This window comes from Tiliqua scincoides, chromosome 2, assembly GCF_035046505.1.
Source record: "Tiliqua scincoides isolate rTilSci1 chromosome 2, rTilSci1.hap2, whole genome shotgun sequence".
NCBI classification, from domain to species: Eukaryota; Metazoa; Chordata; class Lepidosauria; order Squamata; family Scincidae; genus Tiliqua; species Tiliqua scincoides.
The window spans coordinates 114,606,262-114,618,450 of NC_089822.1; the positions used below are offsets into that span (position 1 = coordinate 114,606,262).

The 12,189-nt window shown below is 46.4% G+C and overlaps 1 protein-coding gene across 3 annotated transcripts in view; it reads left to right on the forward strand.

The window, feature by feature from the left end:
- Positions 1–12,189, forward strand: part of SYP (synaptophysin) — a 31,730-nt gene that overhangs the window by 13,780 nt on the left and 5,761 nt on the right. For all 3 annotated transcript variants that reach the window (XM_066614278.1, XM_066614279.1, XM_066614280.1), the window contains 3 exons: positions 1,759–1,883; positions 5,034–5,232; positions 8,746–8,937. In XM_066614278.1, the coding sequence (XP_066470375.1) occupies positions 1,759–1,883; positions 5,034–5,232; positions 8,746–8,937 (516 nt within the window). The remainder of the gene's footprint in view (positions 1–1,758; positions 1,884–5,033; positions 5,233–8,745; positions 8,938–12,189) is intronic.

A 12,189-nucleotide genomic window follows, 5' to 3' on the forward strand; every position in this document is an offset into this window, starting at 1 on the left:
AGGATTTGAACCGATTGTTCTTCCTGACGGGCTTGTTTTCTATATGGAGAGTTTTTTTCTATAGAGAAGCATTCTGTCATATTGTAGGTCATACCTGATAAGGCACCATCTAGTCTGAGTAGGGCTGCAAAGGATTGGGTCATCCTGTTAAGCCTCCCAGCTGTTGTGCGTGACCCTCCTCCCTCTTGCTGCTTCTGTCCCGGCTCTCTCACATTCCCTTCGACCCCTCCTGACTTCAGGGAAGTGTTCAAAGAAAACTCCAACACACACACACACACACACACACACACACACACACACACACACACACACACACACACGGCAGCAGTTTTTTCTAATGTGGGCTTATTAAAGGGAGGGGGAACTCCACTCAAGTCTTTTAGAATCACTAAAGGGCGACTCGGAAAGTGCCCTCGTTATGACTCATTTTCAAGTCGAGTCATGGGGGGCAGTGACTCAGCAACTCGAATCAAGCCACGCAGGATTTTCCCATCCCTGCAATTCTATAGGTTTACCGTCTCAGAGGCAACAAGGCCTACAACTCCTATTCCTTGAATATTACAAGTTTAATTACTTGGACCAGAGTTCATTTCCTTGCCAGTTTGTATTTGTAGTCTCTTCTCTAATGCAGAGTAGCATCAGGAAAGGATGATTTGTAGGGGAGAGGTATGGAGTGGGAAGAGAGGTGCCTCATCCTTTCCCTTGTCTGTTCCCTTCCTCCTTGCAATGCACTGCCATCTCTGGCTGGGGTTCCAGGTGCATATCTGCAGAGGAATTGCAGGGTCTGGAACCTTAGCTGAAGGGAGAAAATCTGGGTTGGAACTTGTCAGATGGAAGCAACCATTGAGGAAAAGGGGTGTTTACCCCTCAACCTTCTTGGTGCATTTCCCTGCATCTCTCTCACCTTTTTCCTTGGTCAGGATTTGAGCATCACCAAGGGCAAAGCAGAGGGGAACAGACTTGCAGGGGGAAAGCGGTGGATGAGAAGCACTCCTCCTGCGGCCCATGTCTTCTCCCCTGCCAATCACCCTTTCTTGATACCACTTTGCAGCAGAAAACAGAAGCAGAGAAGTGGCAGCTGGGGTTTGGAGATAGAACTTAGCCACATAATTCTAGCCTAAAGCAAAAGTGTTACAGGTTTTTGCTTTATCCCCTCAAGCCAAGATCACTTAAAAAATCCTAAGTTAGGCACAGAAAGAACCCAGTTTTTGCTAGTGAAATAAAAAAGCGTATTAACATAGATTAATTCCACAGTATTTGCATATTTTATTGTGATCACATAGTTGTTTGATACAGCAAGTGTTGCAGGATATGAGCTGGGAAAAAGAAAATTGCTAGAACATGAGGAGAAATTGGTGGTTTTCTGTGTATGGCAACCTTAAGTGAAACGAAGTGTAACAAAACACAGTTTTACCGTAGGCTAATTGATACATGTAAACAAGAGTTATGTTCCTACAGCATATTTCTGGTCACAAAAACATCACCAAACTTCTAAATACCCAAAACACTTTCAATATTAAATATTGAAATAAATGTAAGCTTTCTGGGCCAGAGAAATCTCACACAGACATAGAGAGAAAGGGCAAACTTCATAGAGACAGTGGGCTCAGCTGGGACTTTATTTTTTTTCTCATCAACTGTATAACAAAATGACTTTGAATGAAATTGAGGACTTGCTGTAGAAAATCAGGAATTAGTGAAGTCGCCCACATTCCCCTGAATGTTCACAAGCTCTTTCACACTCTTTTTCTCCCTCAGTTTTTTTCCATATTTGCGTTTGCGACATGTGGCAGCTACTCTGGAGAATTCCGCCTGAGTGTCAAATGTGCCAACAAGAGCGAAAGTGATCTCAGTATAGAAGTGGAGTTCTCATATCCCTTCCGGTGAGTTGGGCCTTTCTGTGTTGGAAGTGCTAATGGTGGGCGGCAGGTGGAACTTCAAACAGCATTCTGGGGATAAGGAGCAGAGATGATATCAGGAACCCGAAAATGACCTGCATAAGTGAGCTCAGAGTTAGACATTACAAGAGGCATATGGCTACCATCCAAAAGAACAGCCATGTGTCTTGTTCTGCAACGTAGTTCAGTGCTCCTCAATGTTTTGATTTGGACTGCTATACTAAGTTCATTTTACCTTCTGTCTTGCCAGCAGCAACCATCCATTCACAGCAGAAAGCCATGGCCGCTTTCAGTCCCTTTGGGGAGAAAGGCAGAATAAAAATACTGTAAATAAATAAATAAATGGATATGCCAAAATCCATGGATACAGTCCTATACATGGAACTTCCTGCTGGATGGGAAGATCTGTGAAATGGAGCTTGAATTCAACAATGGCATGAGAAAAGGGACTAAGCGAGGAGGCCCTTGGCCCTAGGAAACACCAACCAAATAAAGTAGCAGTTCTTTCCAAATCAGGTTGGGATGATGGGGTAAGAAGGGGGAGCAGTTATTCTCACCCCATAAATATCCAGCGTGAGTCAGTGAGGATCCTTTGTTTGAGGGCATTTAGTGATAAAATGATGATGGGAGGAGTAAGGCTCCACCTGCTCTGGATACTGTCATTCCCTGAAAATATGTATCCCCTTCTAGATGTCTCACTCTCCCCAACAGGGCTGCCCCACAGTTTGAGGACCACTGCAGTAATGTTCAGTTGTCCAAAATGTGTGGCATACCATTGCACTCCCAACTTTCCATGCCCAGAAGTGGCAGTCAGTGAAGAAGGATGGGGAAACCGAGTCAGAGGGCAATGGCAACACATCCATTTTGGATTACTGGACTTTCCAGGAGAGGAAAAGGAGGAGTTCCAGGGCTGCTGCTTGTCATGGCAGGAGAGGCAGTTCTTTTTGCTTTTGACAGCAGCCAACTATCTTCTGCATCTTCTATAATGCCAGGTTCCAGCCTTTGGGATGGCCACTTCATTTGTAGCATCTTTCCTGCTTTGAGATCACTTTCCTACAAGGAAACACTTGTACACTGAAAAGTGTAATGTGGGTTACAAAGCTTTCTTTTGCCATAATTCATGGTTTTGATATATATTGGACATTTTGGTTGCCCAATCCATGTATTTTTTTTGTGTGGTGAGATAAACTCTGATATCATCCTTTGTATGTCATAATGTATATACGTAGTTTTTCATATATGGGGATTATTCCTACATCGGCTTCCTGAGAATTCCAGTTTTTACCTTTCATTGCATCAGGGGTCTCCAAACGTTTTGGCTGCATCGTGTATCTGATACAATGTCAAGGGTAAAAAAATTAAAAAAAATATATGGAGGACTGATATGCTGAGAGTTGGACTGAATACAGTAAGTGGGTGGGGAAGGAAGGAGGAGAGGAGCAGAGGGGGGAATGGATTTTGAAAAAGCATCAAGCAACCTATGACTCAAATCAAACTTTTTTTGTCGCAGCTTCTGCTCTGTTTAAGTTTAATGAACATTATATTTATATTCCAGGTCTCTCAGCATTGGTATATATCTCATTCAGCCACTAGAGGTGCTGAATGTAATGGAATAATTTCTTTCTTTTGAGTTATTTTTAGCCCTGAGAGGGACTGCAGAACCTGGAGGGCCAGATAAAATCCCCCTAAGGGCCAGATTTGGCACCCTGGTTTGGAAATCCTTGATCGAGTCCCGCATCTTGTTTCCAACAGTGGTCAAACAGCCATCTTCCCACTGAGGCTTGTTCTTGGTATCTGATATTCAGAGGGACAGTGTTTTTGAACAGCTGAGCTATCATGGCTCACAGCCCTTAACCCATAGCTCTCTTGGTTCAAATACCTAGGCCTTTGCCACAGATTTGCCTGATTCATTTTTATAGCCATCACCACATCTTGCAGCATTGAAATCCATAAGTGTTGGGGAAAGAAGGACTTTTTTTTGGTCTGCCTTGAGCTTACTGCCTAGCAGCTTCCCTGGATTACCCCAATTTCTTGTGTCATGAGAGAGGTTGAAAAATGTAATGTCCTTCTTTCTCGTATCATTCATAATTGTATAACTGCAATCATGTCTCTCCACACACACACACACACACACACACAGAGAGAGCTTATGAGTTTGGAAGTGATTAGATATACATGTCCAACCTTGTTATACACTGATTTGACTCAACATGAATGGCCACTGCAAATGAGAAAGAATGTGCTGATCCCTGGAGAAGGGGAAAAATGCATCCCTTTGAAATCAAAGTTTAAAAACTACTTTTTACTGTTGTGGAGAGATAGTCATGCAAGGGATTACAGGTATAACCTAATTATGCACAGATTTTTCTATCTCAGCATGATGAGAAGTACCCCTTAAATTAAAGGAAAATAGTCCTTTAACAATAGTCTCATTAATTAGAGAGAAAGGGCAGCAGCTGATAATCCATCAATCATTCTCTCTTCAGGCACAAGGCAAACCCCTCCCTTCCTCCTGAAGGAAGGCTAAATGGCAATGATTATCACCTTCTCCATTCTTTCCTCCTCACTGTGGCTCCTGGTGAAGGGAGGGATTGCTGCCTCCTAGTGAATCCTAAGCGCTGGGAGAGAATGATTGCCTCTGTGTGCATTACAAAAGGTCAGCAAGGTTGTTTTTAAATCAATCAAAGGGACTTTGTTTTTTAAACTGATTTGCTTTAGTGTGTTTTTTTGCCATCCATGTGAGTTCTGGGAATGGAACCCTTGTGAATAATGAGACTCAACCTGTACAGTATATGATTGCAAAATTCTGTTTTTGTAGCACATAACTTGGCTTGTCTAGGTGCAATTTTTTTAAAAGTACAGACTGCTTTCATAAATGTGTGAAACTCCCTTCTCCCAAGTTGAACCATTGATCCACCTTGCTCCATATTACCTTCGCTCCTTAGCTGACTGGCACCTCTCCAGCATTTCAGAGATGGTTTTTCAAGCCATACCTGGAGATGCCAGGATTGAACCTATGACCACTGCATGCAAAGCAGGTGCTCCACCACTGAGGTACAGCCCCTCTAAATAGCAATTGCTATCCTGTTTGGGTCCCTGTTCAACCTTTTCCCACTCTTGGCTTTCCCTTCCCAGGCTCCACCAGGTGTATTTTGATGCTCCAACTTGTAAAGGGTCTGAGAAGGAGAAGATTTTCTTGATCGGAGACTATTCCTCTTCTGCTGAGTTCTTCGTCACTATTGCAGTCTTCGCCTTCCTTTACTCCCTTGCTGCCATGGTGGTCTATGTCTTCATGCAGGACAAGTATAGGGAGAACAACAAAGGACCTATGATTGTGAGTGCCCAGCCTCCAGAGTGTGACGTAATAAACACGTGACTAGATGCAGTGCTAGCACCAAGTTGCTGATGGCTTTGGAGGCAAACCTTGCACTGGGGCCCCCCATGGCAGCCTGCCCGTTCCCTGATGGCTCACTGGGCTCTACCATGGCCACAGGTGCAAAGATAACCAGGCTCTCAGCAGGCTCTCTCCCATCTCTAGAGGATACTCATATGAAGGGAGGCCCTCATGCTGGCTCTGTCTCGCCTCACTCCCTGCCGGGTTCATTCCGAGCGGTGCAGCACTAGCTGCAGGCAGTAAGCCCCTTTTCACTGGGCCCCCAGCTGGTCATATTCTACCTGCCTTTGAATGTGCCTCTAGGGTCTGACATACCTTCCCTTCCCAGGACTTCCCTTTCTCCAAGTTACTTCTGTCCTCCAACTGAAGTCCTTTCCTTCCTTTCTCTTTGTTCCTTCTCCTCCTCGGTTTCTTCCAGTTTCCTTCACCACTACCTTCATCTTCTCCATCTCTCCGTTCCTTCCACTTCTCTCCACATACTTCCTCTCTCTCCCTTCCTTTCAACCCACTGAGGGCTGATACTAGCCCCCAGCCATCATCAGCTCCTGCTGAGGAGCAGCTGAAGCACTGTCAATCCCAACTGAATTGGAGGTGCCCAGTGATGATGCCATCACCAAGCATCTCCAGGTCCGTTCAGAGCCTTGGTGGCTTGTAGCTCACACTGTGCTATGGCAGGCCATGGCACATCATAGTATTCTATGCTACCTTTTCTAGCTGTCCTCAGCAGAAGAGGTAGCAACTGAAGGGTGGGTGGATTGCACTCTGAAAATCTGTTGCTAAGGCGGGCTCTGCCACAAGCCTGACAGTTGTCCCCAGCCTCAAAATTTGGGTACTCATACAGGCTATCAAAATATATTTGTTACATTTATATCCCACCTTTCTTCCATGGTGAAATTCAAGTTTCCCATGCAGGCAACATAGAATCATAGCATGTTAGAGTTTGAGGTGCTTTGGAGATCATCTAATCCAGCCCCCTCCGCAGTGCAGGCAAATGTTACAGTATCCCTGATAGGTGGCCATCCAGCCTCTACTTGAAAACCTCAAAGCCTGCCCTTGTGTGTTGTTGACTTAGAACAGAGTATTATTTTGATGAGAGGAGCAAGGCAGGATTTCAAGAGTACCTTGGCCTACAGCAGGGGTGTCCAAAGTTTTTAGCAGGAGGGCCACATCATCTCTCTGACACTGTGTCGGGGGCCAGGGAAAAAAAGAATTAATTTACATTTAAAATTTGAATAAATTTACTTAAGTTTACATAAATGAATATATTAAAGATGAACTTACATGAATGAATGAAGGTCTTGCAATAGCTCAAGGCCTATAAAAGGCCTTGCACAAAGCAAGGCCAGCCTTTCCTTCACTGCCACTGCTGCATCACAGACGTGAAACAGCAAGCAGTGGAGGGAGCCCTCATCCCGCAGCTCACACAAGAGGTCAAACAGTTGCCCTCACGCTAAAAGCAGTTGCGTCGGGCCAGTACACGCTCCAACAAATCTCTGGAGGGCCAGAGGCTCATTGGAGACTGGGGGCTCTCTGAGGGCCGCATTGGGAGTCCTTGAGGGCCGCAAGTGGCCCCAGGGCCAGGGTTTGGGCACCCCTGGCCTACAGGAAGACACTTTGAGGCGAGGCTTGTTTTTTAAAATTTATTTTGACTACTGACGTATCTGTGACTTACCAGACTGGTGCCTGTTTTTGCTGCCTGCCTGGAAATTCAAAAACAGTGGCTTGCCTTAGGCCACTTCATGACTTTATAGCTGAGAACATAAGATGAGCCCTACTGGATTGGCCAAGGGCCCATCTAGTCCAGCTTCCTGTATCTCACAACAAGACACACAGACAGTATCTGTATCCTGTTGCCACTCCCTTGCACCTGGCATTCAGAGAATGGCTGCCTCTAAAATCCAGACACAGTCATCATGGCTTGTAACCTATGATGGACTTTACCTCCATAATATGTCCAATTGCCTTTTAAAGGCATCTAGGGCAGGTGCCATCACCACATCCTGTTGCAAGATGTTCCACAGACTAATTACTCGCTCATTAAAAAATATTTCATTTTGCCTGTTCAATTCTTCCTTCACTCAGTTTTAGTGGATGTCCCCTGGTCCTGGTGTTGTGTGAGAGGGAAAAGAACCTCCCTCTATCCATTCCATGAATTTTATGTCTTAGTCATGTTCCCTTTCAGGCTCCATCCTTCTAGAACCTCCCTCTATTCATCCCCAACCATTGTAGCCTTTCCTTGAAGGGAAGGTGTCCTAGCCCACTAACCATTTTGGTTGCTCTCTTCTGCGTCTTATCCAATACTACTATATCCTTTTTGAGATGTCCCTGCAGCAGCCTCCTTGGCGTGCGGGGAGCCCTGCGCAAGCGTCTGCAGGGTTTCCCAACTCATCCAAAGTGAAAGTGGAGCGATCGCGCTCCACTTCCGGTTTTACGGAAGTGGAGCGTGATCGCTCCACTTTCACTTTCTGCAGGCTGGGGTGCCCTGCAGACACTCGCGCAGGGCTCCCTGCACCCCAAGGAAGTTGCTGCAGGGACTGGTGAGCACATCCCAGTCCCTGCGGCCCAGTTAGCAACGCGATCCTGGGGATCCCCCCTGGCCCCGCAAGAACTTACAGCGGTGCAAACTCTCCTAGAGAGTTTGAAAACTGCTGCCATAAGAGGACCTGCCCTCGTAGTCCCCGACTGTGGAGTTTTCTCAGGTCCGTTTGATGAGGTACTGTGTCAAATGCCTTCTGAAAGTCCAGATATATAGTACCAATAAGTTCACTCACATCTGCATGCCTATTGACCTTTTCAAAGAACTCCCAAAGATTAGTGAGGCAAAACTTAAAAGCCATGCTGATTCTCTCTTAGTAAAACTTGTTCTTGAATATGTTCCAGTATTTTGTCTTTGACATCAAAGACCATCTTACCTGGAACAGATGTTAGGCTGACTGGTCAGTAGTTTTCCCGGGTTCCCTCTCCATTAGCATTAGCTATCCTCCAGTCCTCTGGCACAATGGCGATTTTAGGTGACAAGGTGCATGTTTTACTTAGAAGATCAGTAATTTCACACCTGAGTTCCTTAAGAACTCTTTGGTGAATGCCAGTTGTGCCCAGTGATTTGTTAATTTTGTTAAAGACTTGTGAGACTTGAATCTGGGATTTTGCAAGCATGCAATCTTAGCCACTTCCAGGGCCAGAGACCCTGGGGCAAAGCTCTGAGCTGAGATGCTTTCGACTCTGCATTGGTTACTACTGCTACTGCAGTTCTGAGCTGAAAGGGGTCAGTCAGTGACAGTGGGCCTCTGATGGCCATGAGTCCTTGACCAGTACCCCCTCTACATGTCTGACCCCTGACAACACCACTGCTCGTGACACACCAGCACTTGCACTGGCAACCACTTACTCCCCTTTCAAAGGCCTACCTCATGGTGTGGACAGCCGTGGCTGAAATGTCTTTTTCTGCTTTAGGATTTCGTTGTCACAGCAGTTTTTGCCTTCATGTGGCTGGTGAGCTCCTCCGCTTGGGCCAAGGGGCTGACAGATGTCAAGGAGGCCACTGACCCTGACAACCTGTTCAAAGATATGGCTGCATGCAAGAAAACAGGCAACGAGTGCAGCGAGTTACGAGAGCCAGTCACTTCTGGCCTGAACACCTCTGTGGTTAGTCCTTCAACCTGCTATAACGTGTCATTAACAGAGCATTTTGGTGGGGCTATGTGCATATATTTATGCACTGGGAGCTGTATATGCATTTTTTTGTTTGTGTTGCTCTACATGTGTCTGCATCTTTATTCATAATGCATGAGTACTTATGTGCTTGTATGTCGGTATATTTTCTAGGGCTTTCAGCCATGCATGTGTTTACATAGAAGGAAGTGCCTCTGTGTTCAAAAGGATTTACTCCTTCAGTAATGTGCATAGCATTGCAACCTTAATTTTGGTTTAATTGCTAGATTAATCATTTTGCAGTCCAATCCTAACTCAATTCCTAACTAGTGCCAGTGCAGGCTACGCTGCATCCTGTGGGGGAATTTCGGCTGCTGAAGGTGAAGAGAAGGGTACATTTGTCCCCTTGCCTGAGGTAAGCTCCAACAGCTTCAACAGGTCAGCTCAGATCTGTACCAGCTATGAGCTGGAATAAGCCCACATTGATCCATGTTGGTGGATCAGGACTAGGAAGGGGGATAGGATACAGCAGAAAGTGTCATTTTGTCATCACGGGCAAGACCTATTGCCGGCAAGGCCTGTAACATCACTCAAGCAGAATACTACCCACCAGCACTGTTCTCCCTAAGCCAGTGGTTCTCAAACTTTTCAGGCTCGTACCTCCCCTGATCCTTGTAGCCATTGGCCACAGCTCCCCATTACAACACCTCACCTCAGTTACCCCCAAAATGGGGATGAAGGTGTTATAATTATACACTAGAAACAAGGCTGCCAGCACTCTGAGGCTGCAATCCTAACCACACTTACCTGAGAGTAAGCCCCATTGAACAAAATAGGACTTACTTCTGAGTAGGCCTGGTTAGGCTTGTGCCCTGAGTTTGTTAGCAGCACACCTGGAGGGTATTGGAAAGGGAGGGGGGAAGTGATGAATTTGCAGGAGGGGAAGACTTTGTTTTGTGTGTATCTGCTAATTGCAAACTGATGCAAACTGAGACCTAGAGACTGTTTGGCTGGAATCCTAACCCCACTTCCCTGGGAGTAAGTACCATTTAACACAATAGGGCTTACTTCTAAGTAAACCTAGCTAGGATTGTGCCTTTTGTCTTACAATAGCAGCCAACAGAGTACCCCCCCCCCCAAAGGAGGCAGAAGGAAAAAGGGGGATGGCTGAAAAGGAATGAGGATTTTTTATTTTTAATCAATTTTTGGAGACAAAGCCATCAAGAGTGGGTTTTTTTCTTTTTTGAAGGGGGAGGAAAAAGAGAAAGGTGAGGATCCTGGGTTAAACTGACACAGACCCCCAAGCCTATGTAGGTCTACTCAGAAGTAAGCCCCATTTGAGTCAATGGGGCTTACTCCCAGGAAAGTGTGGAAAGGATTACAGCCACACCCAGCAAGATTACAACTCACCCCCAAAGTAGATGGGGGCTGCTCACACACACACACACCCAACATGCAGATGCCACCCCTGTTCCCCTCAGGCAAGACGGAGGGATGCAGGCTGGGGCATTCGGACACCCCTCCCCCCACTAGGAGCAGGCTGGTTCCTTCCTTCCCAAGCAGCCTTGACCAATCCCAGGATGCCCAGGGTGAGGGGCACACTGGGAAATGTAGTCCTTGGGGTGAGATTGCACATGGAGAGAGCTCCATGATGAGATGCAACACCTCTGCCTGTCTGCCCAGCCCGCCTTCTGTCCCACCTCCCCCCACCATGTTTCACACGCCCTCCCAGCCTCACGCTGCCCCACCCACCTCGTTCATAGCTGCAGAAAAGCAGCAAGTCAGTAGGCAGCACGTGGAATGGAGCAGAGCAGAGCAGCGCAGCCTCTCTCCCCCGAGATGCCTGGCGATGCCCCTGGAGGCTAGCCACGCCTCACTAGGGAGGTGGGATGCACAGATTGAATACCTCAGCCCTAAGCTGTGCAGCTGCGGAATTTGAAGTCGGTGATGATGTCACACATCATGTCTGGAGGCTCTTCTGTACAGCCATGGAAAGGCTCTATGCAGCAGTGGGAATTGTTAGGGGGAATCCTGCCTACCAGTAGCATTTCTAGCATTGCCAAATCAGCAACCTGGAAAAGTGTTTCACCTCTAAATTGGACAGTATGGCAATGAGATGGAGTAGGAGGTAGTTTTTGCCTCCTGCTGCTGAATCGCAATTGGAGGGTGGAAGGTGCCCTTTCCTTTCCAGCAGGTGTTGGAAGGTGATGCCAGAGCTGCCACCCAATAAGGATGTTAATTTCTCTCACAGAGTTACCAAGGAGGATTGGCCAGGAGTTTCCAGGAACCAGCACCAATCTCCAGGTGACTAATGGATGCAGTCCTGGAGATTTTAACAGGACCTCCAAGAATTTCCTGCATCATATCATGTTGGAAAAAAGAACCTCTAGAAATAGCTTTAGGCATATTATCAACCCAACTCTCTCTCTCTGTCTCTTGTCACAGGGCCAAATATTGTACCTCCTCTCAAACTAACTCCTGCTCTACTGCTCATATTGGCCTCATTGACCAGTTCAGTGGCAATCTGAACTCGTATCTGCTTTGCTTAACAACAATGGGTGCCGCATGTTGAGCAGTGAGTCACTGAGTGACAAGATACCATGTGGATACCATCTGTACATAAATGAATCAACCCTCAGTTTGCAGTAACAAAAAGACAAAGTTTTAAGCAACTTGGGAAGCTTTAAGAGATGAGCAGCCCAATTCACAGCATCTCCCCATACAGCAATGCAGCACCACCAGTGTGGACTCTGCTGAACTTCACTGGGGAGTTTCTGCCTCAGGATGCCTCCTTGTGTTCTCCTTGAGAACAAATGTTCTCTTACCCCAGAGTAAGCCCCTGTGGGCCCGGTTGGTCAACTTGGACCTGTTCCAGCTCTTTATCTGGCACAAGACTGTGTTTATACCTGGAAAAGCGGATCAGACCCAGGGTCAGCATTTGGCATGCATCGCTACAGCCAAATCTGCCCTCCTCCTGGGCCTGATCTGCCCTCCTCCTACCCCATTCAACCCCCTGTGTGGCCTTACTTGCTCCTGTGGGTCTTTAGCCATCTGCTGGCGCACGGCCCCTTGTTATAGAGACTTCTGGACCAATATTACAGAGAACATGTTGCTCCTGGGGGAATGGTTAGTATTCATTATTTGATTTTGTCTGTAAACCGCTTTGTGAACTTTTTGTTGAAAAGCAGTATATACTGTTAATAATAATAATAATAATGACAAACACCTATCGCACAATACACCAGG